A 27540-nucleotide genomic window follows, 5' to 3' on the forward strand; every position below is an offset into this window, starting at 1 on the left:
TGCCAACTGAGCCATATCTCCAGCCCGATTTGTTTTCTTGTAACCTTGCTGAAAATGCACACGTTTCATAGTTTATTATTATTTTTTTTGTAAAATAATAAAACTATGCTTTTTCTGGAACAAGCTATACTCTCTTGTCCTTGAGCATTTTAACATGTTTCGCAAGTGGATGGGAACACAGTCAGGAAACAGAAATTAGGTGCCCAAATGAAGTGGACTTATGAAAGTGTCAGATTTTGGCTGTAAGTGAGGCTGTCTCCATCCTTTTGTTCTTTCTTAGCCTCCCAATTGCTGGGAAAATAGCCAATGGCTGTCTTGCCAGGTGAGCTTGCTCTCCGGAAGAGCTGGACCTTAAAGCCCGAACCTCCAGCCCCCTGTTCCGACTTTGGAAATGAGAGTTGAGTAGGACCACAGTTTAGAAATAAAAAGCAATTGCTCCTCCTGGATGCTTTATTGGGGACTCTAAACATGAGCAGCAGTGACACCCAGACCCTTTCCCAACATGCAGAAGGCACAGGAAAGTAAGACCAGGGGTGGGGGGGGGAAGGGGGAAGGGCAGCGTGGAGGAGAGACCCCAGTGCATGCAGTATGAGGAGTTTCTGGAAAAAGGGAAGGTGGAGGCCATGAGGGATGCACCCCTGCTTATGATCTGAGAAGGATCTTCAGAGGTGGAGGTCATGGGGGATGCACCCCTGTTCTTGAGCTGAGAGTGACCTTAGGAAGGAAGGTCAACATGGCTTTTGCTGAAAGGCTCACCGTGAAGGGAGGGAACTCAACTCCAGGTAGGAGTGGCTGCTGGCTGCTGCCTCAGGGGATCTCTAGGTAAGTGCCAGACCTCACCAGCTGGCCAATGAGGAGGAAAGAGGTGAAGGGTGTGCCCATGGAGATAGTAGATCCCAGCCATAGATGGGGTCTGGGGTGCCACTGCTTGGCTCGAGCCACTGCTGTCTCAGTCCATGTCCAGGAGAAGAATGAGACCCCTTTTGATCTTCAGAGGCTTTGCACAGGGACTCTGGCTCTCCAGTCCCAGACAGAGGTACTGGTTAGATGAGTTGAGTCTCCGTGTTGGCTTTGTCCTATAGAAGAGGTCCCTGCCAAGAGGGAAGGGGAAGCTGGGGTCAGGCCCTCTGAGTCCCCAGCACCTCCCAGAACCTGGGCCCTGCTAGGTGGAAGGAACATCCTGGGACTCACCTCAGATCCTAACCAGTCCCCACAGTAACGTCTTGAGTCCTTGAATCAGAAGAAAAGACATTCGGGTTTCCTTTCTCTCACTTTCTCTTTCTGTCCTCTGGTAGAGCCGCGGCCTCAAATCACGGCGTTGACAATGTCTATTTCTAAACTATGGAATGTTGTCACACTGACAATAGAATTACTAGGAAGAAGGGGCAGGAAGTTCTGTCCAGTGCTCATGGGACAGTGAGTAACTGAGAGGGATTTGGGAAGCACACAGCACAGAGACACTGCCAGTCACACACCAGGCCCCAGCCCGGCTCTAAATGTATTTTTTCTTGAGGTACCAGTAGGCAAAGTAGCCCATTCCGCCCAAGGAGCCCATGAGAAAGGATGCCCCAAAGAAAGATGGCGGTTTCCGCTTCACCAGTCGGAACGCGTTGGGGATAACAGCCGACAGCAGGGTTGTGTGGATGTCGCCCAGCACTTTCCGGAAGGCAAAGCGTCTCTGGACCCTCTCAAAAAAGGACTGCAGGTTGGGCCGGCTGCCGTCTTCCCAGTATTTCTTGGACAGTCCGAGGAACTTGAGGCGGTGCAGGGTGGCTCCCAGGAGGACATCAGCCAGGGTGAAGACACAGCCACAGAGCCAAAGCTCGCACGTCTGCCCTGAAAAGGGAGAGGATACCCGGTGCTCACTTCCTGGAAGGCCTGGCTCTGGCCCGCCTGCCAGTGTTCCCGAGGCCATTCCCTCCTGAACCTCTTTGGAAGTTTCTGCCCTATCCTCACACCTGCAGCCGTCACTCCTCTTTCAAGTCGACTGACTTGTAAATTGCAAAAGCTCTGCCTTATATTTTTCCTGGCTTCGGTTGGTTTGCTTTGCTTTTCTCTCTCTCTCTCTCTCTCTCTCTCTCTCTCTCTCTCTCTCTCTCTCTCTCTCTCTCTCTCTCTCTCTCTCTCTCTCTCTCTTTCTTTTTTTTTGAGAAAAGGTCTTGTGTAGCTCAGGCTGGCCCCCTCTCCTCCCACCCCTTTTCTCTCCCTCCCTCCCCCCTCTCTTTCTCTCCCTCCCTCCTCTTTATCTCTTTTTCTGTCTCTCTGTCTCAGTCTGCCCCCCTCCCGCCCCACTTAATTTTGGAAACAGACTCAAAAGCCAAAACTGGTCTCAAACTTGTGATCCTCCTGCCTCAACCTCCAGAGTGCTGGAATTACAGGCTGCATTACCCAAAATTGTAGACTTGCATACCCAGCTGTCTGGCTGATAGCGCCACCTAGCGTCACTCCGCATTCCAAACAAAGCATGTTCAGCGGGGAATTCTGGATTGCTGCTCTCAAGCTCCCCACACCCATTGCAGTAGTGTCTCCACCAGAGAGACAGGTTCAATACCAGAGCCCAGGTGCCACCATGAACAACTCCTTCCATTGCACACAACGTCTACCAGTACGTCTGGTTAGTTTTCTCTTCAAAACACATGCAGACTCTGGTGTCTCTTCTTGCACCGCCCCAGCCTGAACAACCACTCTCTCCTACCCACGTGGTCACAGTGTTTCTCAAATGGGCCCCCTGCCTCAGCTTCTGCCTCCTTAAGTCTGCTCTCAGTACAGCACACACACGGCACACAGATCTTGTTAAGGGCTAAGTGGGACCTGTCAAACCCATGCCTCCCTGTCAAAGCAAAGCCCTGGGGTCTTACCTGTGTGCTCTGCCCCCATTTCCTCCCAGGCCTCAGATTCTGCTTCCCTCTTGAGTCTTATCCACCATTCTGATCTCCTTGCAGAGCCTCATGCCAAGCCCGATCTCACCTCAGCGCTCAATCTACCTCCTCTGTGGGTGTTTTCTGTCTTTTTCAAGGGGCTTCCTAGTCTAAAACTGGAGGGGCTGAGCATAGCTCAGTTGGTAGCATGCACTAGGCCCTGGCTTTGAACCCTTGCCCCGAATAAATTGGGCATGGTAGAACGAACATGCCTTGTAATCCCAACATTTGAGAGACGGAAGCGGTCACTTCCAGAAGTTTACAGTCACTCTTCACTACAAGGTGAGCTCAGGATAACCGTGGGCTACCAGCTGATGGGGGCAGAGTGACACAGAGGGGACACCAGGCTAGAGTTGCTGCAAAGGTGTGGGGTGGGAGAGAAGCCGGTGTGTCAGGGTCTGAGTGAGACCTGCTCTGCAGCAGTAAGAGCCCAAAGATGTCCCCTCGAAGGGTCCAGTGAGACCGTGAGTGCTAATAGTCATCACACTGTCCTCTTCACCCACGGGAGCAAACACATGTCACCTGATGCTACCCCAAGTCTTCAGTGATTCTGTCATACCCACTATCTGTGGATGGGAGACCGAGGTCCCAGTACAGGGCGGGACTTGTCAAGGCCACTGCAGCCCTGGAACCTAGGCGTACCTGACTCCCCAGCTGCTGATCTTAGCCTGCTGGCGGGGACCTGGGACCTATCGCCGGGAGAAAGAGGCTGGGGGATCGACAGAGTGGGTAAGGCAAGCGGGTGGGCTGACCCCTTCACCGCCTGTATGGCACCCACCCTCATTCTCCAGTTTCCTCTTCTCCAGCTCCGCCTCAATCTGGTCCAGCACCATAGCCAGCTCCCCGAGGATCTTCTTCAGGTAGTTCACGTCATCATGCTCCAGGATCTTGGCCTACGGGCAGGACGGGCGGGAGAGGTGTTCCAGCATACGCTGGTCTCATGGGAACCGTGATATCCAGAGAAGGAGGAGCTCTGTCTAACACCCCTGCCTTCAAACACCCACTCCCGTACGTGGCATGGCTCACCATTGAATGTACCCCTCACCCAGGATTGAGCCAGTCCAGTGAACTCGGCCACCTTGCCCACATCCCCTAGCACGGGACTGGAGCAACGGTACCACTGCTGTGTGCTAGGTGCACCGACATTCTTTGCCCTGAGAATGGCTCTCTGCTGATGAGGAGGTATCTTTCTCAGAAGCACATGGAAGATGATCCCAACCCCAACAGACAGTCTGTAGCCCATAGCTGACTGATACAGGGCATTGAAACATGGCCAGCTCTACAGTGCCTTTTATATCCCAGAGCTTTCTGTGGGGTCAGAGGAGGCTGAGCCACATCCTCTTCCTGACTTCTTCCATATCCTTGGAACAATTTCTCCATACTGTCTGATGCAAAAAACTGTATTCAGGGCTGTGTTTCCAGGGACAACATAAGAAACCGGAGGTTGTGGTAGCAGTGACTTTCCATAGCCAAACAGGCAGGATATGGTAAAGGAGGCGTGATTGGAGGAGCCAGTCAGTACTTTTTCCAGGTCAAAGCATCTGCTGATCCTCCATTTAGAATAGGCAGGATACTTACTATAGTTGGCCTTGTCTGTGGGAGGGATGGAAGGAGGGGACATGGGCAGGGCACTCAGCATAGTTGTCCCTGTCTGTGGGAGGAGGAAACAGAGGCAGGGCACTCACCATAAGCTTCTTCTGTTTAGAAAGGTAGGGCTCAGAGAGCTGTGGTTCCTCTTCATGGTCCAGTTTCATGAGGTCTGTGGTGGCGTTGGCTAAATGTCCTGGAACAGAGTAGGAAAAGTCCTACCCCCTGCTCTCTAGGGCCTCTCCTTCCCATATGACTAGGAGAAAGCCACCTGCCTGGGACACAGTGGGCCAGTAAGCCTTGCAGAAGGGGAGAGTGTAACCTTGAGGAGGAGGAGGAAGAAGAGGAGGAGGGAGAGGAGGAGGGAGAGGAGGAGGAAGAGGAGGAGGGGGAGATGATGCTGGAAATGTATAGAATCTGAAACCCAGTGCTCTTCTTCACCTTTCCAGAATCTCTTCTGCCAAATGAAGCCAGCCCAGCCTGGGGTATCCCCAGAGCCCCTCACCTTAAACCAGGCCCTATAGGTTCTTCTTCCAGTAACCCCTACACGACACTCCCCATCGAGACATCATAGCTCAGTGCCCGCCTGTGATTGCTTACCTGGATGAGTTTCACAGGGTTTGCTATGCAGCCCTGACTGGCCTAGAACTTGCTGTATAGAGCAGGCTGGCTCAAACTTGTGGTTATCCTCCTGTCTATAAATGTTGCATTACCTCCCTTCCAAAGATCTTCAGTGTACAGCTCTTGGCTTCTCTCTCTCTCTCTCTCTCTCTCTCTCTCTCTCTCTCTCTATATATATATATATATATATATATATATATATATATATATATATATATATATATATATTGTCTCTGATTGAGCTGTCCCAAACTCTGTCCCCCCTGGATACAGCTCAGGCATTCAAATAAATTCCCATGTACTAGACCACTCCGAACCGTCTAGCCCACATCTCCTTTCCTGGAATAACCATGTCCTCTACTCTTTTTTTTCCTTATGATTTATTTATTTTTGCCAAGTAGTGGTAGCACACACCTTTGATCCCAGCATTTGGGAAGCAGAGGCAGGTGGATTTCTGTGAGTTTGAGTCCATTCTGGTCTACAGGGAAAGTTCCAGGACAGCCAAGGCTACACAGAGAAACCCTGGCTGGAAAAATAAAAATAAAAACAACACAAAAAAGATTTATTTATTTTTAATGTTTATAGATTTGGGTGTTTTGCCTGCGTGCCTGTACACATGGATAATACTCTAAGAATCCAGAAGAGGGTGTCAGGGTCTTCAGAACTGGCGTTAACAGTTTTAGCTGCCCGGTGGGCGCTAGGAACAGAACCTAGCTTCTCGGCAAGAGCAACAAGTGCTCTTACCTGCCAAGCCCCCGTGTCCACTATTTTTGTAAGCCTCCTTCTGGATCTAGCTGTTCTCTCTCCTTTACAAAGCCTCCCCTTACCTTCCAGGTCCCACCTCAGAGCCTTTGTTCCCAGTATACACTCTGCAGACCTCTTCCAGGAGATGCGAAGCGACCAGCCAGGGTCGCAGCAACGTGGCTCATCTGTGGCCCCCGTCAGACTGTTCCTTGCACAGTGCAGTGTACAGCCTATATTGTTGTCCAGATGTGCTGAGCTGGATGTTTGTGTGTATACTTATCTCTTCTCACAACCTCTGAGCTCCTGCTGAGCTGCAGCTGTCTGAGACTCACCTCTGTCTCCTAAAAGCCCAGCAGAGGCCTGGACCAGAAGGGGATGGGCAAGAATGTGAGAGGCTGCGGCCATCTGGTATCTTTCCTCTGAGGTATCCTCACCTCCCTCCACTAAGGCCTGGTACAGTCCCGGTAAACACCATCAGGCAGCTCCTCCTGCCCAGGCTGTATTAACTCTCACTGATATTTTATGAATGTGAAGGCCAAGCCAATCTCTCTTTCCCTTCATGGCTGCCCTTGAGCCCGCCTTTAGCCTATGAGGAAGACCTTAGACCACTTTCATAGTCATTGCAAGCTGGCTTGCTCTTCTGCATCATGTGAGGTCTCCTGTTCCCCCATCCTTGTGGGATCCTGAAATTATCTCTGCTTCCTCAAAGGGGTGAAAATTGGACCCACTCTGAACCCCACTGTTTTTCAGATCCCATGAGATGCCTCAGGTGCCCACAGCCCCACCAGGCCACAGCACCACTCACTTAAATGACAGCCAAGGTGTCACACTTCCTCTCTTAGGGAACTTCTCTTCGGGAAATGTAGAGCTGCCCATGTCAAAGCCCACTGTTTCTCTGTAAAGCTCCCCCTCCTCCAAATCTTCCCCTCAGATTCACAAGAGATGCTGCCACTGCCCCATGCTCCACTCTGCCTCCACTAGACTTTCTTTGGCTCTCCATGATCTGCACCTGTTCTGCACCTGTTCTGCACCTGTCCTACACCTGTCCTACATCTGTCCTGCCCCAAAACTGATGTGATCTTCTTCTCCTTGCACAAATGTTCCTATTTGTTCTTGGATGTCGCTATAATCTCAGGTCCTAGGATTCTGTGACCCCGGGACCTACCTCTGTGTTGTCCTGACCCTGATATTGGAACTAGATTTTAAAATGTTTTAACTAGATGATTTGCATACAGGTTATACAGGCATTAAAACATTCATAATTCAAAACACAAGTAAAAGCAAAAGACATGAAATAAAAATAAATCTTTTTGGTCAGGTTGGGGTGACAAACACGTCTGTAATCCCAGCACTTGGAGGCAGAAGAATCTGGGGTTCAATGTCATCCTCTGCCTCATAGTGAGTTCAAGACCAGACTGGGCTACATGAGATGGTCTTACCCCCCCCCCAAATAAAACCAAATCAAAATTACGTCTCTATCTTCAGACACTAAGCTCTGTTCCCTGGAGACCAACACTGCTGCAGTTTCTTGTATACCTTTCCTGAAACATCCCTTGCACAGAGAGCCGGGGGCATTCATCAGGACTTGCTAGAGCAGATGGCACACTATGTGCTTGGGTCTCTCTTCTTTTTGCACCTGTTAGTGTGTCTTGAGGACATTCCATGTGACTATTATTTTTCAGTATAACAGTGCCATAATGAATTTACTCAGTCTCTAACTTGTAGACACCAGAGTGATATTTCTCACCATGTTGGAGTGAATATCCTTCCCCAATATCCAAGACAGGGTTTCTCTGCACAACAGCCTTGGCTGGCCTGGAACTCACAGATCTGCCTACCTCTGACTCCTGAGTTCTAGGATTAAAGATGTGTGCCTGGCTGATATCTGTGCTCGAGCACGTGTGTGTGTGTGTGTGTGTGTGTGTGTGTGTGTGTGTGTGTGTGCGCGCGCGCTCAAGTGCGAGTGCATGCTTATTGGTGCACAAGCTCAAGTACACAGAGTGACTCGGGGCTAATCTTCAGGGCATGACCCTTTTTGGTCTGGAGACCTCCCCCCTGGCTGTCCAAGTTTCCTTACCTTGCATAGTCATCACCCGACCTTCACTTTACACCCAGGAGTGGTGACATTGGGATGGAAGAAGCTGTGGAATCTTTGCCTGTTGGCAGCTTCATCCAGGTTGTGGCTGACTGGATGGGACCAGCACAGACAGCTCCTGAGTCTTCCTCACTGGATTCTTTGAGTGAGGGCTGAGTCCCACAACCTGACCCCTCCTCATCTTTGCACAACAGTGGGACAGAGGAGGGTGGGAGAGGCGGTGGCTACTTACTGAGTATCTAAGACCATGGTCATGGCTTTTCTGCCTATAGGACCACCAAATACCGTGACAGAATTTAGACCCAAATTCACCACAAATGAATAAACTATTGTTAGGCCATCTGACTGGGTCTAATTTTCGTCCACTGACTCTAGGCAGCCTGGTAGTGAGGAGAATATATGGGTGACTTTGGATCAGAAAACAAATACCTACTGGGTGTCTTGCCATGACTGGGCAGCTTTCTGTAGAAACCTCAACTCTGATGTCACTCGGTGTCCTTGGCTACCTATGCAGGACCCTTTCCTATCTTTGACATCAGGTATCTGCAGCTGGGCCTCCCCGGGGTGTCTCACGGACTGGAGAGAAGAGATACTAGTGGACAGACCTGTGGCAGGAGCAGGGGCTGGGGAGAAAAGAGCGGGAGGGAGAGGAGGATGACCAGACTCAGGAGAGGAAGCATGGGATGAGGAGGAAGGACCTTCCACAAGGAAAGAGGGTTGTGGGGGGCTCCGTAGGGCAGCACTCACTGCGGATCTCAGCCGTGGCATACTTGGGGATCATGGAATCTGTGGTGAGCTCAGGATGCAGAATGCAGCCGTGTGTGTAGGCATCCATGGGCAGCGCATCCAGCAGCTCTCGGTACTGCAGCACTCGGGCGTGTTGTGGGCTGCCCGCCTCGGGCATCAAGGCCACCACGTGCTCTGTGGATACCAGCAGGGGCTGGAGCAAAGTTCACGTCTGGTTCCACCTAGATACTCACCTCCAGAAACCTGGAGCCCCAAAGTCATACTCAGAAGTTCAAGACCAATCCTTCTAGGATTCAGCCATTGGTGAATTCAGCCTGGTGACTCAGTGGCTACTCTGGGCTTCACGAAGCTGATCTCATGGGGCCAGCACCTCTCAGGATCAGATAGTAACCAGGTGGAGGTATATGCCCAATGTTGCCTGCTTTCCATAGGCTGAAATGCTGGATGCTGAGAACTTAAGCCTCCTTGACTTGGCAAATAATTATTCATATTTCTGCTTCTTTGTTTGGAGATAGTATCTCACTCAGGATGTTGCATAGCCTGTTCTCAAATTGGAGATTCTCCTGCCCCAGCCTCCAAAGTACTGGAACTATAGGGCGCAAACATGTGCCACCATGCCCAGAAAATTTATATTCTTTAAAAAAAAATGTTTTGAGGTTGAGTGAGGTGGCACATGCCTTTAATCCTAGCACCTGGGAAGCAGAGGCAGGGGGTGATCTCTGTTAGTTCTAGGCCAGCCTAGTTTGCCTAGTGAGAGTTCTAGGCCAAATTCTCTTGAGTTGAGATGGGGTCTCACACAGATAGTCCAGCAGGACTTACTTCAAACTCAGCTGTGTAACCTATCTGGCCTTGAACTCCTGATCCTTCAGCCTCCACCTCCTAAGTGCTTAAATTACAAGCATGTGCTACCATGTCCTACTTGCAAATTCTTGTTCTTTAAATAGTACAAGCCTGGGCCCTGGGCCCACTGTCTTGGCTGCCTGAACTTCTGCTACAGGCATCAAGCACCTGAGCCCGCAGAAGGGTGGCAGGGAGGGAGCAGAGAAGTCCCAGGGTGTCTTGTGTGTGTCTTCAGGGTTTCACATTGCCTGAGAACATGCCACTGGGGTTCCTGGGTTTCTGGTTAGAGGGTTGTAGGGTTTTAGGCCCTGAGAAAATTTGATCCTGCTTATGAAAGCCTAAGGGAAACCTGAGGGCCAGGGCTGAACCTTAAAGGGGTCCTGGAGAAAGAAGAGAACTGTACTCCAGTTGATCTGTGTTACCTGGGTCATCCCTTCCCTAGGGTGCCAGGAGAGGTATGTGGCTCTGGAGGCGTCTGAGCCCTGACAGTAGCCTCTGGTTTCTTTGGGGGGGGGGGACACTGAGTCCTGCCCATGGCTCAGTGACTTGCTTAGGTTCAAAGATGCTATCTGAGCGCATGGGATCCCTGCCCACCCCACGAGGGCATAGCATTCGTCCTGTGAGGGTGCAAGCCTACCTCCTGTGAAGGTGCGTTCCACGTAGTCAATGATCTGGTCGTAGTCACTGATAATGTTGTCTCTGTGGATAATGACTGGCACCTCCTCACCCAGGTTGAGCCGCATGAACCAGGGTTCCTTGTGCTCACTTTGAGGCAGGCTCACATCTCTCTCTTCACAGACCAGGCCCTTCTCAGCGATCACCAGCCGCACCTGCAGGTGCCAGGGTCAGAGCGGGGGGGAAGGCGGGTGGACACAGGGGACACTCTGCCCGGGGTGGGGGAGGCATGCAGGAAGGGAGGTCAGAGGTCACACACAAGAGGGGACACTTGCTTGGAGCCCATTCTTGGGCACTCGAGTGGGGGCTATGGCTCAGGGGCATGTGCTTGTGGATTCAAGAGGAGTGTCGTCAGAGGCTAAGACACAGGGTAGTTAGTGCTAAGGTTGCTAACATGTTGGGCTGGAGTTCCATCTGGGCAGATGTGGGCAAATTGCTTAAACCCTTAGGGCCAAATGAAAGTATTAATAGTTCCGAGTCTGTGTCTAGAACACAGATAGGCTCAGTTTACGCTTAGTGTTACCATGATGCAGACACTCAGCCCAGACTCCCAGGGGTGGATCTGGCCGGGAAATGCACAGAAATTCCAAGTATCATCATAACCAAGAGCTAAATGGTTCAAATGATTTGGGGGACTAATCGAGGTAGAAGACAATGTGTCCGTATCCACATAGTCCCGAGTTGTTCCAAACACCTTCCCATCTTGATCGCCTGGATGGATTTTGGCAAGAGCAACCAGAGGTAGACAGATGGAGGGGAACAGCTAAAGCTAAGAGAGGGTAGGCATGCATCCCACACCACACAGCAGCTTAGCAGCCAGCTTGTAACAGTGGTTCCAGACCAGGGCCCTTTTTCTTGAGGGTTTCCTCTAGGGAATTCCTGGGGCTAGACTCTCCTGAGTCTTCCCTTATGCCTCCAGGGGCCCAATGAGGGGGTATGCTCTCCTGACCCAGGCTGTGTTTGGGAGCTGGAAGATGCCCAAAGCTCTTGTATCCCAGTTTCCCTCACATATAAAGTGAGACTCAAAACGAGGATGGCCTTGTCCTAGACCCTGGAAAGGGGGTAGTGGTAATCCACTCCTACACTACCCTCCCATCTTTTGGCTCCAATCCAGTGTCAGGAAGCCACCCTCAAAAGAGGTAGAGGCCAATTCTTGAGTATTTATGTCTACCCACACCATAGATGGCAAACCCGGGCCAAGCATCCTAACCCTTTCCGAGATCAAAGGTTTAGTATCAGAAGTGGAGGCCTGGTGTCAGAATCACTGGCTTGCTGTGCCTGTTCCAGCCCAGAAGACTTTAAAAGTCTTATTCTAGGCTGGAGAGATGGCTAAGTGGTTAAGAGCACTGACTGCTCTTCCAAAGGTCCTGAGTTCAAATCCCAGCAACCACATGGTGGCTCACAACCATCTGTAATGGGATCTGATGCCCTCTTCTAGTGTGTCTGAAGACAGCTACAGTGTACTTATATATAATAAATAAATACATCTTTAAAAAGAATTCTTATTCTGGGAGCCTCCTGTTATAGGGTGTCCTACTATGTTCCCCTCAGAGGGCTGTGGGAGGAGTAAAAGCTCCTGTATGATGTTCCAGCACACAGTAGGGTAATAGGTATTAACTACTTAGATTAGACCTGGAATTCTGGCTAGCATTTGTCCCCTTGACACAAATCAGGGTCATTTGGGAAGAGGGATGCTTAACTGGGAGTATGAGAAGATGCCTCTGAGATCCAGCAGCAGGTTTTTGTTCTCTCTTGCTCTCTTAATCTCTTCCCCTCTTCCCCCTTTGTTTCTTCTCTCCTCATTCCCCTCCCCCATTTCTCATGGCCAGTCTCCACTTCTTCTTCTTCTTCTTCTTCTTCTTCTTCTTCTTCTTCTTCTTCTTCTTCTTCTTCTTCTTCTTCTTCTCTCTCTCTCTCTCTCTCTATCTCTCCCTCTCCCCCTCTGCTTTTCTCTGCCCCACTGCCCTCTTAACTCTCTCTCTCTCTCTCTCTCTCTCTCTCTCTCTCTATATATATATATATATATATATATATATATCCAGCAGTAGGTAAGTCTATAGAATATTTGCTTGATTAATGATCAATGTGGGAGGGCCCAGATCACTGGGGACAGTGATACCCCTGGGCAGATGGTCCTGGGTATATTAGAAAGCAAGCTGAGCGAACCATGGGGAGCAAGCCAGTACGCTGCACACTCCTCCACCGCCTCTGTTTCAGTTCTTGCCTCCAGGTTCCTGCCTTGCTTTCCTTCCTGCCCTGACTTTACTCAGCGACAGGCTGAGAGATTCTCTGAGAGTTGATTAGCTGAGATAAACCCTTTCCCCCACAAGGTGCTTTGGGTCAGTTTTGTTTTTCTTACAGCAGTAGAAAACTAAGACACCAGGTTGGATAGATAGATGGAAACCTGGCTCTCCTGGATGTGTGCTGCTCTGATTGTGGTGTTTTCTATGTGGTCTGAAAAACCACTTGATTGCTTTGACCTCTGAAGGGGTCTAGTTTATTTCTGGGAGGTTGGGATGGGGTACTGTGGACAGAGTCCCAACACAGAGAGTTAATCCATGGTCCTAACATGGACACACACACACACACACACACACACACACACACACACACACCACAATGCACTCCATTTACAGCCTTGGAGCTCTTCATGGCCCATACTCACAGCTAATGCAAACACCCTTCCTTCTGTTTGGTGGCTGTGCAAAGGGAGAGCTAATTCACCCTTGAACTTCCAACACTAACTTATAGCTTCATTTGGTCCAAAGCTAGTTCTATAAGGGGTGGCCATGATCTAGACAGAAACCCCAGGTTACACGCAGGGACCTATCTTATCTTTCTGGCTCTCCTGTGAGGTGTCAGCTGTCACAGATCCTTTCTGGGCCCACTTTTCCAGTTTCTTCCTCCCCTCCCTGCATCCCTCCCACCATCTCTCTCTAGGGCAGGTTTCTGTTCCATCAGGAGGAACCACTGCAGAGTGAGCAGCCTGGGGCAGCATCTGTTTGCTCTAGGTGCATGAGTGGGCAGGTACGAGTGGGCAACTGTGTGGGCATGCGTACAGTGTGCCCGTGGTAGTGTAAAGAAAGCATGTGTACTCAGTTTGGTAGAGGGTGTGATCGTGGGCAGGGTGTGTGTAGATGTGAACCTATGGCAGTAGCAGTTATGTGTATGTGTGGGGGGGTGCCTTGGAGAAGCCCCTAAGGTTTGAGGTGAAGATGAGCAAGAACACAACCAGGTCCCTTCTTCCTGTGTATCCCAGTGGTCTTTGGCTCTGCCTAGCTGGGAGAAAAGTCTCCTGGTCAACTTGGCTAGAAAGAAGACCAAACCAGACCTTTGCCCTTGCCCTTCTATCCTGTCAGGGCACCTCTCCCAAGAAGCCACACTCTGGGCTGTGCCCTGAGGCTCCCTTGAGGGAATCAGGTATGGGCTTCTGCCTGGGAAGGGACTATCTTTAGAGACACAGTAGCCCTGCTGGGAGCTGCCTCAGGTCACCCTGGCAGATGGCCGAGAAGGTTTTCACCTTTAGTGGAGCTGAAGGCCAGAGCCATGTGCCATTCTGCAGGGGGAGGGAACCCAGAGAGGAAGCCAGGCCCAAGGGAAGGGCACACAGCTACTGCAGCCATCTGCCACTCAGTCTCCTGGGGACTGTCACCACTCCGTGTCATCATCTCAGGGAAATCTACTTCCTCTGTGGGTGCCTGGGATCGACACACAGTAGGGTCGTTGTGACAGCCTGGCTTGGCTTTTCTACCCAGTAACTTAGTTGCTGAGTGACTTTGTCAAAGGCACTCAAAATCTCTGGGCCTTACTTATTTTCCAGTGCCCCCTCCCGATTTAAGACTATGAACAGCTACTGGTTTGTTGAAGCAGATACTTCTTGAGACAGGGTTTCTAGCCCACACTGACCTCCCGCTCCGTATATAGCCAAGAGTGACCTTGAAATCAGACTCAGCCTCTGTCTCCCCAGTGCTGGGGTTACAGGTGTGTGCCACTACACCTGGTTTAGCAAACACTGGTGGCTTATGAACACATGACTCTTTAGTACCTGTTCATTGTGAACCTACAAGCCAGGCCTTGCTCTAGGTGCTGGAGGCTCTGCGGTGAACATAGCAGACCCTGTTCTGCTATTGCTGACGCTATAACAGGACAGATAAAGGTAAAAGACAACAGGACCACGGTGTCATGGAGACAGGGACATCTTCAAACAAGATGGTACATCAGTCAGGCCTATGAGGATGTAACATCTCAACACAACTCTAAGGAGGGGGTGGAGATACCCACGTAAGAACCTAGACAGGGAGTTTCAGGGGAAGAGCATCTACTGCAGAGGCACAAGGCAGGGCCATAGGGAGATGTCGGAAGCATCAGGAAGCCAGGGTGGGTGAGGACCAGAAATGGAGTCTAGGACTGTGCACTGCAGCTTTAAGGAAGATTCCCAGGCAGGAAGGCCATGTGCAAAGAAATACAGGGAGTTCATGAGTGAGGCCATGTCTCTTTAATGACAGAAGCTACCTGGCTGTTATCTCTTCTTTAAGGACGTGGGTAATCAAGTCTGGTGTAGGTGTGGCTTGACAGTTGTTGCAGCTACTCCAAGTATGTGTAGACTCATTGGGACTTGAACAGGACCTGCCTCCAGACTGTGTTACATAGTGGGCTGGTGCAGAAAGACACGTCATTACTTGGAGTGCTGGTATTTAAAATATTTCCATAGATGACCTTGGAAATGGCTGGGTCCTTTTCTGCTCTAATAACTCTACCATGGGACGTTATTTAGCTGAAAACAGTGTGCTGAGGAGGGTCACCACTATCTGTGACTGCATCCTGACTCCAAATTAAGTTAAGGGTCTTCGGGCCATTTCGAGGACTCTGGATCTCTCCTAGAGAGAACTACTGTGAATGCCTGAGCGGGAGTGTGCTGAACACACAGTAGGTCAGGCTGGTAGGAAGTGCTGGTCAGGAGTTTGAAAGGCAAGATATACCCTTCCAGCTCTTACACGGTATCAGGAAGACTGGTCCCTGGCAGGACCCAGGCCTAAGGCTTTAACTTTGGGGACTGAAGCCTGGTATAGGGCCCCTCTCAGGCACTGCTGGGACAGTGCCAGGGCCCAAGAGGATGGGGTGGAGGAACCTTGACTCACGTATGTTTCAGGGGGCCAGGATGGCCTGAGATTCACTCTCATAGAAATAGCAGGATACCAGACCTCTTATGTCTGTCTGCTCTCCTGGGTGATGTATGGACAGCCTTATGTGAACTAAAGCACACACTCCTTACAGATGCTCAGGGATGTGGTACCTATGAATACCCCAGCACTGTCACTATCCAAACCTTACAACAGGAAACAAGCCCAGAGACTATACATGACCTGCCAAAGCCTCTCAGTAGCAAGTAGATTAGCTCTGACCACAAACAAACACAACCTAGCAGATGTTTGGGGGTTGGGGGAGTGGTGTGTGTGTGTGTGTGTGTGTGTGTGTGTGTGTGTGCGCCCGCATGCACCCATGTGTCTGTGTATATATAAGGCAGAGGCCGCTGGGGTAGGAAAGGCTATTCTTTCTGTATGGGGAAAAAAGGATCCCCACAGGTTGTAGCTGATATATTTACCTATTGAGGAAACTGAGGTCCAGAGAGGGCCAGAGACATATCCAGTCAGTGGAACTGTGGTCCTCTGACTTTTGCCTCTTTCGGGCTGAGGAGACTGGAGAAGGAGCATCCTTGGGAGCCAGGCTCATATTCTCAGTGTGCAGTCCCAGCCTCCTCCCAACCCCATGGCCTCCGACCGTTGCCCAGGATGGTGCCTGAGCACTCCCTGTCAGTGTGCAGCTGTGTAATTAGAGCTCCATCTACGACCCTGCGTGCCGTCACTCAGTCCTCACACCCTCAGACACACGTATTATTGTTGTCCACAAAAGACCAAACGAAGTGAAGCCTAAAGAGGCTATGATATCCACAGGGCCACATGGCTGAGAGGGTCGGAGACCGAATGTGTCTCACGTCACAACTGGTGTCTTCATGGCAGCCACAGATCACATGCCACGTACTTTCTGGGTGATGCTCACAAGTCCACAGACTGCATTTACCCCCAGTTTACCAAATGCATAGCTGGGACTTGAGAGTCAGAGTAATGTGTGCATGTTGTTCTGCTAGTCATGGGCAACCCAGCTGTCTGGGCCCAGAGTCTAAGCTGTAGACTACTATATGGTCCTGCTGCTCTTGGGGTCTACTACAGTCCCCAGTGCCCACAAGGACTGTCATCACTCTCCGAGGTAGGACATTTCTGCAAGTAACATCTCAGGTACAATCAAGGAAGGGCTTCCTAGAGGTGCCTGTGAGGAAGGTCCGCTGCAAGCATGGCCTGAGGGCCAAAGGGGAAGATGGAATGCACCTGCTGAGTTCCCACTGCACACCAGGCTCTTAACACACACATGTCCTGGAAGTCCCCTCAGGCCAATCTGCCGGGCTCAGAGAGAAGGCCCTGTTTGCAGGTGAGGATATTGAGTCACAGCCAGGTGAAGTGACTTGCCCAAAGTCACTCAGAGTGTAAGCAGCCACAGGGAGATGAGCCCAGCCACATGATTGCCCGACCCATCCTCTTCCTGTGTTCTGCTTTCAGGTTGCTGTGTCTGTACCCTGGCGGAAGAGGCAGGAGGATGCCTAGCTAGCCTGAGAGACACTTAGCCTTAAGAAGTTCTGCTGTTCCCTAACTCCAGCCCACCTATGCTCTGTGCTCAGACCGAATAGCGAATCTTCCCTGAAGAAAGAGCCAGAGAACCTCTTGAGGGACTGCAGGGGGATGCATCCCCCTCCCCCACATTGTGTGCCAGTCACTGAGGCCTGCTTTCTGAAAGTTGGAATTGGGAAGGTTCTGGGATCTGGAGGTCAGTCTGACCCATCTCCAAATCCCCAGTGCTTTGTCCAACCCAGGACACACTCAGCAAGCAAGTAGGTGCTTGGTAAGCACATGCAAAATGCATGGACAGGTCCCAGAGTGACCTTGGCTAACTTTGACTCTTCTTTACCTAGCAGTTTTTATTTTGATGCTGAGATGAGTCCAGAGCCTCGTTCATGTTAAGCAGAAGCTCTGCTACTGAGCAGATCTCTGTCCCATTCCCTAACACTTTAACACATCCTCACACCCTTATCAGCAGACCCTCCATCCCTTACCAGACATCAGCAGCAACGCTCTGTACACAATTCACTTCATCCTCACAGTAGCTCCCTGCAGAAGTGACAATGTTTATTCCTTTCCACAGATCAGAACACTAGGCCTTTGGAGAGGCAAACAGGGGACTCTAAGGCCTCATGGTGGGTCAGTGAAGAAGATGGTTCTCCCATTGGGCTCTGCCTGGCCTCAGATTCAAGGACTTTAAATTGGGTGACCAAAGAGTGATAGGTAACCCAACTCTCTCAGTGTCTCCTAGGTGGGCCTCTAGACTAAGCCATCTGGGGCAGAATCTGGCAGGCTGTGTCTTAGCCAGGATCATGAAGTGGTTTCAACGCACAGTGGGGTGTGATCAGAGCCAGCCTGGGGTACTGTTGTGTCACTCCTTAAACAACCCCTCCAGTAACTCTACTGAGGGGCTAAAGTTCCTGATGGCTATTATTACCTCTATCACTAGCCCAGTAAGGTTATAAGACTTACTCTGGACCAAACCACAAATCCAAGTCTTTGGTTTCCAAAGCATTTATCTTCAGCAACATTCGCCCGCCCCCATGGGTAGAACTAGTACTGGGCTCTGGCCATGGTGCTGAACCCACAGGCTTCCCAGACAGGACGGCTGGTGGGAGGCTAAGTAGATGTACTAGGTATTGGGGCTCAGTGTCTGGTCTCACTTCCGCAAAGCGGGAATCCCGTGGCTGCCCTTACCCCAGAAAGAAGGGGAGTGTTCTGAGTGGTCTAAGGAGCCAAATCCGGTCTGTGCCTTTAAGAGCAAAACATAGATCTGATGGGCAAGGCAGCTGTTTTGAGGGGATGGGTTAACTCCTTCCTTCTCAGCTCTAGAGAAAAGGTGACAGTCTGGGGACAGACTTTCCAAGACCCTGACTAAAGAAGACCCCAGCCAGAACAAGGGCCTGGAAGCTGTGCCCCGAGAGCTCAGGGTGTCTGGAACAGCAAATGGGGTGAAAGCTGGCCTATAGTGAGGCTTCCTCTGCTCAGCCCCATCAGGCCGCTTGCAGGCAGGGCCGGTTTGTCCCCGGCCTTTGTCTCTCTGTTCAGGTGTACCCCAGAGGGAACAAGGCCTAAGGAGATGCTCCGGCATTGGGGCTGGGTTCTGCGGCCATTCGGGACAGTTCCCTCCGGGAAACCCCGGTACTACCTGCCCCCCTCTCCGGTCCATTCCCAGCCTCCTGTCCGCACCCCGCGCCCACTCTACCTTCTGCGAGCTGAAGGACTGGGTCCAGTGGTACAGAACCAGGCTCTCCTTGGGCCAATGGGCGGGGCTGGCTGCCTCGGGCGCGTCGGGGGCTTCCACCGGCTTGGCTGCATCGCTCTCCAGCGCCGAGATGGGCCACCAGCTGCAGTTGGTGGGGGTCAGGTTGTTGGGGGTCGCCATGACAGCCCGCGATCCGAGGAGGAAGGAGGCGGCTCGGCAGCGGCTCGCTGGCGCCCAGCATCACATGGCCTCGCCGAGCCTGCCCCTCTTCCTCCTTCCCCCTCCCCGCGATGTCATTACTCACTGGCTGCAGGGGGAGGGGCAAGGGGATCCCGGGGCTCTTTCCTCCTCCTCCCAGCTGTGGGTCCTTCCTGAGGGCCCTAGGGAGGGAAGGATGCAGAAACCGGGGCCGCGCCCCCCAGAGCGCTCACAGCTGGCCAGTCACCTGCCAAAGACTTCACCATCATTACGCATTTGTGCCTCTTAATCTTACGAAAAGCCTCTTAGTTTAGATAAATGGAAGCATAGAGGTCTATTTAACCCGTTTCACAAGTAGTGTCTGGAGATAGCTTTATTTGGAACCCCATTTTCTGACGTTCTTCTTCCTAAAGGGCTTCCAGTAACAGAAGGGAACGCAGTGCAATTTGTTAACCACATTGCCACTTGCTCTCTGCAGGGCATGGCACCAAGGGCTTTACAGCCATCTACTCCTTTGGCCTGACTACAGAGGAAAAAAGGGAAGCCCAGAGGACAAGTGACTTTGCTCAAGGTCATCGAACTGCTAACTGGTAGAGCTGAGATTCAAACTCAAGGCTGGCTTCATGCAGGGCAGGACCAGATGGTGATTCAGCAGTCCTGCGGGCAGCAAACCAAGCCTTTTAAAGGAATCGTGTGTCTTAGCTATGTAGACATGACTTTCCTAGGTGAGGAGGGGCGCCATTGGTGGGATCCTAGGTCACACCATTACCCCAGGATATGTAGGCAGGTAAGAGTCAGAAGACAGCCCTTGTACCTCTACTGTGGGGGATCTTAAACGTTCTTTAGGACTTATGTAAAGTTACTTAGCATACCCATGCTTCTCTTGGAAAAGATTTTATTTGAGATTTGTTATTTTTTATTTATTTTTATGTGTATGGGTGGCTTTCTCTGCGTGTATGTCTGTGTGCTAGATGCTCAATACCCTCAGAGGCCAGAAGAGGGCGTCAGATCCCCTGGAAGTGGTGTTATAGTTGTGGGCCACCATGTAGATTTGAACACCGTCCTCTGGAAGAGCAGCCAGTGCTCTTAACAACTGAACCACCTCTTCAGTCCAAAATAGGAATGTTAATAATGCTTAATTTACCTTTGAGAAGTGGACCTGAAATAGTAGTTGAAAATACAGTTACTGGCTCCTAAAGAGGGGGAGAAGTTATAAGAAATATAACCTTGGGCAATGTCTGCAAATGTAGCAGAATAAACTTACATAAACCAGTTTTGCTGAGAACCTGTCTCATGAGCTCATTTGTCAAACTCTGCTCTTAAGAGTTAATGTAACTGGGATAGCGGGCCTCACAACTGTGTTGAAGAAATGGGTATTTGTTTGGGCATTTGTCTGTCTGTTTGTTTTCTTCTACTAAGTAAGCGAACTTCTGTGAAGCCCGTTCTTTTCTTTATGGTATGGCTGCCAGGAGCTTGGAGCTGTGTTTTCTAAGTCTCATTGGGTTTTTTTTTTTTTTTTTTTTTTTTTTTTGTTTTAAGATTTATTCATTTCATGTATATGAGCACACTGTGCTGTCTTCAAACACACCAGAAGAGGGCATCAGATCCCATTACAGATGGTTGTGAGCCACCATGTGGTTGCTGGGATTTGAACTCAGGACCTCTGGTAAAGCAGTCAGTGCTCTTAACCACTGAGCCATCTCTCTAGCTCCCACCCTTCTCCTTCTTCTTCTTCTTCTTCTTCTTCTTCTTCTTCTTCTTCTTCTTCTTCTTCTTCTTCTTCTTCTTCTTCTTCTTCTTTTAAAATTAGATTGCTTTCCATGAGACACACTGAGGAGTCCAGTAGCAGCTGACTGCTTGCTGGAGAGCCTGCTTAGTCTATAGGGATGATGTGTCAACACTTCTACCTTGACCCTGCAGGCCTAGGGAGCCTCTGATCCTCGTGTTGGAAGGTCAAAGAAGCTGGGTTCTGGTGGTGGCAGAAGCAGCAGCAAAGTAGATGCACTCTCCAGTAGGGCACGAAGGCAGGCAGGCAAAAAGCAGCCCTTCTTTTCCTTTAAGATCTTTTTATACTGGGCCACCAAAAAAGGGTGCCCATGGTAGGCGAGAGGGTGGTCTTTCTCCTACAGTTAATCATTCTAGGAAATACCACTTGATTTGGTCAGGGTCACTATTGGTGTAGTGAAACACTGAAACTAAAAGTAACTTGGAGAAGAAAAGGTTTATTAGGATTATATATCCCCCAGCCAGGCAGTGATGGTACACGCCTTTAATCTCAACACTTGGGAGGCAGAGGCATGTGCATCTCTGAGTTTGAGGCCAGCATGGTCCATAGAGTGAGTTTCAGGACAGTCAGGGCTACACAGCAAAACCCTGTCTTGAAAAAAAAAATTACATATCATGAATTGAAGTTCGCTGAGGGCAGTTAAGGCAGAACTTCAAACCAGGCAGGACTATGGAGGCAGGAACTGGTGCAAACAGAATCCATGGAAGAATGATGCTTAGTGGCTTTCTCCCCATGGCTTCTCTGCTTCTCCACCTGATTCCTTATAGAACACAGGAAGGCCAGTCCATGGGTGCACCTCCCCCACACACAGTGGGAAAAGGAAGAAAAAAGGTTCAGTGGAATTTATATATCCATCACTAGACACAACTGTCATTAAAACATTGTCCCTCTTCCATTCTTAACTGAAGACTGGAGAACTTGGAGTAAATTACAGGTATTGTATTTCTCAAATGAAATACTTCAGTGTGAGAGAGACTTTGTTTTTTTCTTTGCTATTGTTGAAGGTTGATTTTATGTGTCTAAGGGCCAGAAGAGGGTGTCAGACCCTCTGGGGACCAGAGTTACAAATGACTGTGAACCAGGAACTGCCTTGCTGGGAATTGAACCCAGGTCCTTGCAAGAGCAGCAAATGTTCTTAACCACTGAGGTATCCCAGTGAACCACCCTGACCATCTCAGATACTTTATAAAGCAACAGGCACTTCATCTCTAAGACAGGCTGTTGCATGTGTGCTCATGTTTGTATGTGCGTTCACACGTGAGTCCGTGACTGCAGGTAGAGGCCGGAGGTCGATGACAGGCGTCTCCCTCAATTTTTCTTCACTCTATTTTTTAGATGAGGTTTCTCACTGGACCTGGAACTTGCTGATTCACGAGTCTGGCTGGCTTGTGAGCTGCAGGAATCCTCTGATCTACATTTCCCCAGCTCTAGCCCTGGGCTTTTACATGTGTACAGAGTTCCAAATTCAAGTCAGCAAGCAATTTGTCCTGAGCCATTGCCTCAGGCTCCTCCTCTTCCTCTTCTCACAACTCTCCAGTTTCTTATCTCTCTCTCTCTCTCTCTCTCTCTCTCAACAGGGCTACCTTGCTTTAGTCTTTCTAACTCCTAATAATTACTCCCTATTCAGATTTCTTCAGTGTTGCCAGAAATGTTGTTATTATAGCTAGTTTAGTTTAATGAGGATCCAATCAAGGACTACCCAACAGACTTTATCTCTCCAAATGTCTTTTACATCTAGACTGGTTCTTGTTCTCTTTTCCCAGGATGTCCAAGACATCACTCTGGTGTTTGTCAGACTGATGAACAGTGGTGCCCTTTGGCTTCTTGGAGAGTCTTCTCTGTCTGTCTGTCTGCCTGTCTGTCTGTCTCTCCCTCCTTCCCTCTCTCTCCCCCCATCCCTTCCTCCCTCCCTCCCCTCCCTCTCTCTCTCTCTCTCTCTCTCTCTCTCTCTCTCTCTCTCTCTCTCTCTCTCTCTCACACACACACACATCATGCACCTTTTATCCTTTCTTTGAAGTGCAAGGAATTGAAGAACTTGGGATTGTATGTATGCCAGGCAAATGTTCCAGTCCAGGCCCTGTATTTCTTTTTCCATTTATTTTTCAGGTGGGATCTCACTGTTTAGTTCTGGCTGGCCTGGAATTCACTATGCAGACCAAGCTAGTCTCAAACTCACAGGTATCTGACTGCTTTTGTTTCCTAGGTGCTGGGATTTAATTCATGGGCCACCATGCCTTGCTAGCCTCTGTATTTTAACAACTAGTTAGGCTAGACAACTAGAATTTAATTTGTATTCCTGGGTGATACTATGTGTTGAGGGTTGGTTTGGCATTGCTCTGTATTCAGATGCTAAATACTGGCCCCCAAAATCTTGTTGCCCCCATGAACAGATCCTCACTTATACCGAGTGATGCTATGTAAACCTTGCTCCCCAATTTAAAACTATTGATTAAATAAAGATGGTTACAGTCAATTAGTAGGGAGAATAGAAGAAGTAGAGTTTCAGTTATGGGGTGGGGAATGGGAGTGGGTTAAAGGTTAGACCAAGGAGAAGAAGAAAGAAGAACCAAGGAGGAGGAAGATGGAGAGAACAGGAGGTCTCTATTAGATGCGCAAGTAAAACGTCCCACACCCACCCCCAGGTGGAGCAGGTGAGATTCAAGCTGCAAGTATTTGGGGAACACAGTTGGGAATGAACAGCGTAGCAAATAGAAATATAGATTAGGGGTAATTCCCCAGTAACTGTGCAAGAGCTGATTAAAAATCCAGAGGACTCTGCCTCGTTTATTGGGAGGCTGACTGGGTAGTAATTTTTTAAAAACCCATTGATAACTATGGGTTTCACTTTGTCTCCATCGCAGTCACAGGGTTTTACTGTCCCACTATTAACCAGGCCAGGGTTGTTCATGGCTGGCGCCGTCTTTGTGTGGTAAGTCCATCATGCCCTGTCCAGAACTCGATTTTCCTACTTTCCACTGTCTAAGAGCTCTTCAGTTTCTTTCTCAGTGAACTAACTGTTCTGTGAGAACCTTGACCATCACAGCACACCGTGGCAAGTGCTGTTACAAGGACAAACGAGGGGCTGAGGGGCACCAGGGAGGAGCAAACAGAGGAAGACCACAGGCTTATCCGGGGGGAGAACACATAAACTCCTTAAATCTTTTACTTGTTTTGGGGATAAGGTCTCAGCATGCGTCCCTAATTGTCCTGGAATTCGCTATACAGACCAAGCTGGCCTTGAACTTGAATCCATCCCTCATGGCATGGTGGGAGGCTAGCCTCCTAGGTGATTCCACATCCTCAGCAAACACAGACTTTGTTTACTCTACTTTCCATGGTGACAGCTGTCTGGTTGTGAGGTGCAGCCCATGGCCTGCCTGGAACCAGCAGGTCATACGCAGGAGGGTGCTGTGTCCCCTTCCTACAATCCCATGAAATCTGAATCCCAACCTCACCCAGATAAGAAACTGTGAATGAACCAAGTCTTCTAGGAAACACATTTGCGGGATCTCGAGAAAGCCTTTTGAAGATGTGAGCATCTGGACTCAACTTTGATCTCACTGGTTAGCTCAGGCTAAGGCTTATCTGAACCAGCTGGATCCAAACCAGAGGCCAGACACACTTAGGAGAGAGGTTCTGCTCTATGTAAGACCCAGGCAAACACGCTCTGACTGGAAAGACAGTATTAGGTCTCACAACTAGAGCTGTCCCCTCCTCCCCCAACACCTGTGGAAGCAACAGAGCCTTTTCCAGTGTCACCAGTGGCACAATCTGTCCTCAAAAGGTCTGGGCCTGGTTACCCCCATGCTGTGAGCCATCTGTTCTCTGATAGAAAGTCTGAGCTTGTGCTGGGCTTGATGAGTCAACAGGGAGCCTGCAGGCTCCTCTGTCAGGGAAGGACTTCACAGACTGGAAAAGTAGATCACAAGACAGGGAGCTTTGCCCAAAGATCTAAAGGCCAAAGAAAATGACAGACGTGCTTTGTGAGGTTCTCAGCCAGTCAGAAAAATAACAAAACCAATGAACCAACCAAGCAACCAAACAAACAAACACAACCCCCCCCCCCTCCAAGATAGAAATTGCAGCTGAATCAGGAAAAATCTCAAACTAGCAGGAAGGGGTGGAGCCAGGGGGTAGTGAGCTTCAGGGATGATCTGCACTATGGGGTGTTGGTGCTTAATGTCCACTTGAAGGAGGCTTCCACTAAGCCTGACACATGCAGTCGTCTCACAGGGTGGCTGAGTCCCAGGGCAAGAAGAAAGTCATCTTGTGCTTCCTCCTGTGGCTGCTTAGACAAAGCCTTTCTAAACAGAACAGGGTCTGGGTTCCTCCCTCTTTGTTCCTAAGTCCCAGGTCAGTGGCTGCTGTTGAGTCCCCAAGCATCTGTCACAGTGTCTGACAGAAAACAGTAGCTGCCCAGGAGATAACTGTTGACTTAAATATAACTGATTGAAAATGAATGTTAATGCCTTGAGGGTTTCTGATTGGTTATTCTTGCGCACAGCAAGATACTTTGGCATCCTTCTGCACCTTTTAAAAAAATCCTTTAGTTCGGTATTCGTCTTTCCAGTGGTTTTCTTCTTCTTTGCTCATATTCTTCATCTGGCTTCTCTCCGTACTACAAAAGCAACTAAAATATACTAAGCGGCCCACAGAAGGGGGTTGTTAAGTTAGCCTCAGGGAAGTACTGAGTGAACAAGCTTCTATGAATCACATTTGCTAACTGCAAGCAATTGCAGCTCAGTTAACAGAGCACCTTCCTAGCACGCACACAGCCCTGGCTTCCACCCTCAAGGCCTGTAAGCTGAGTAAGATAGCATGCGCTTGTTTCAAACACTGAGGAAGTTCAACATGATCCTCAGCCCCCAGGTGAATTTGACGCCAGCCAGGGCTATAATGAAACCCGGCTTCAGAAAGAAAAACAATATTAAAGAAACAAACTTTCATATTATGCAGGTGGCCTACTTTGGGTGCTGAACAAAATTCCTGGGAAAAGAAGTCAGAAGAAGAGTTTGCCTCTGCTCATAATTCCAGATGTGTCAGCCCATCCGGAGTCCGGTCTCTGGTGAGGTCAGGTCTCTGGTGAGGCAGACAGCATGACTGGAGGAGGAGCTCAGCAGAGCTGCTCACCCGGTGGCGGCTGAGAAGCAGAGAGACAGGAGGGGCTGGAGACCAGATGTGGATTTCAAGAGTATGCGCCTAGTGGCCCACTTCCTACATAATATAACCGTATTGTGACTCCATCATGAGATTAACCCACTGATTAGGTCAGAGTCTTCAGAACTAATCTCCTCCCCTAAACCTGTATTGGCAGCTACATCTTCAACACAAGAGCCTTTCAGATTCCAAGCCTAAGACTAAATGAAACAACAGGCTTCTAAAGAGCTTTGCGGTAGGTAAAGAGGTTTTTTTGTTTTTTTGTTTTTGTTTTTGTTTTTTGTACTTTTTTAAAGATTTGTTTATTATATGTGAGTATACTGTAGCTATCTTCAGACACACCAGAAGAGGGCATCAGATCCCATTACAGATGGTTGTGAGCCACTATGTGGTTGCTGGGATTTGAACTCAGGACCTCTGGAAGAGCAGTCAGTGCTCTTAACCACTGAGCCATCTCTCCAGCTTGGTTTTTATTTATTTTTTAAATTTTTAAAAAATTTTTTGAGACAGTATTTTTATTCAGACTAGACCATCCTGGAACTTGGGCATCTGCAAGTTCTGGGATTAAAGACATGGTGGCCTGGCTCATAAAATCTATTTTTTAAAATGTGCCTAGAATATAGTTAAGACAACAGGTTTTGTTTAGGAGAACTTGAAAATTCTGAAATCCGAGTGGAAGAATTTTGGGCAGAAACCTCAAGCCCACAATTTTGGTGGAATCAGGGGCTCCCTAAATCTGTCCTACAATCTAGGTTAAGAACCAGCTTTCTGGGGCTGGAGAGATGGCTCAGAGGTTAAGAGCACTGGCTGCTTTTCTATAGGTCCTGAGTTCAATTCCCAGAAACCATATGATGGCTCACAACCATCTGTAATGGGGTCTGATGCCTCTTCTGGTGTGCAAGTGTACCTGCAGGGTGAACTCTATTCATAATAAATAAATAATTCTTAAAAAAAAAAAAGAACCATATATCAAATCACCTATCTAGAAGGACCCACCAAGATGCCAGTGGCACAGCGTTTGTAAGAACTTATTGCAGGATCTTTCTGGAACAAGTACTCCAACAACAGAGTGGAATCGAGGAGAGGTATTGCAGTAGACTTGAGCCAGGAGAGCTCCTTCAAAGGCCTCTGTCCCGGGTCCTGTTTGCATTTCTGAGGTATAGTAAGGTGCAAGAGACAAATTCTTAAGACACTGATACACTGGTCTCTTTAGTAATTTACCTAAAGCACTGTTTATCCTGCTCTATTTGCTGAGCGGGGATTTCACTTGCTGCCTGGAACAGACCTGGAGGGACAGATAAAACAGTGGGCATTGCCCTTAGCAACCTGCTGACTGAAAAGTCCTGCTTGCTTGCCGGCACTGAGGTCTGTAAGGGGCTATCCGACCACGGTGATGTCTACTCTCTTCCCTTCTCATTGGTGCCAGACTGCTAATTCCAGAAAGATTCCTGCCGACACTCTCATTTTATGCCCTAAAACCGGAAGGTGGGGCAGACAAACAAGTGAGATTTTATGGGACTGTTCACAGCAACCGAATGTTGAAGTTGGCAGGTGTGAACTTCTGTGGTCAGGTTGTTAAGGCAATGGCCCATTGTTTCTGCTGTCCTCCCAGGTCACAATGTTCCAGGTGACGTCGTGCTTAGAAGTGAGCAGTGCTTGAAGTCAATCACTAAATAAATCAATAATGCAGTACCTAATAATTGGCCTTTCCTACCGCATTCTTCTTCAAACTGTTTTCTGCTTAGCAACGCCTTCTCTCCCACTTTTTCTCCCTCTATTGTTCTGAACTTGCTGCTTAA

The 27540-nt window shown here is 49.4% G+C and overlaps 1 protein-coding gene across 4 annotated transcripts; it reads right to left on the reverse strand.

The window, feature by feature from the left end:
* Window positions 1-1472: 1472 nt before the first annotated feature.
* On the reverse strand, window positions 1473-18780 carry GDAP1L1 (ganglioside induced differentiation associated protein 1 like 1; the record flags this gene model as incomplete). Of its 4 annotated transcripts, none has more annotated exons than XM_080925175.1 (6): window positions 1473-1836; window positions 3697-3811; window positions 4604-4701; window positions 8713-8886; window positions 10190-10382; window positions 18601-18780. In XM_080925175.1, 6 exons carry the CDS (start codon window positions 18778-18780, stop codon window positions 1493-1495), a joined length of 1104 nt encoding a protein of 367 aa, XP_080781301.1. In that variant the 3' UTR covers window positions 1473-1492. The 4 variants fall into 4 exon arrangements, with proteins under 4 accessions (XP_080781301.1, XP_080781300.1, XP_080781302.1 ...); XM_080925174.1 differs by having other exon boundaries at window positions 8713-8905; window positions 10152-10382; XM_080925176.1 differs by lacking the exon at window positions 8713-8886.
* Between the last annotated feature and the right edge of the window lie 8760 nt (window positions 18781-27540).

This window comes from Micromys minutus, assembly GCF_963924665.1.
Source record: "Micromys minutus genome assembly, chromosome: 11".
Classification (NCBI taxonomy): Eukaryota; Metazoa; Chordata; class Mammalia; order Rodentia; family Muridae; genus Micromys; species Micromys minutus.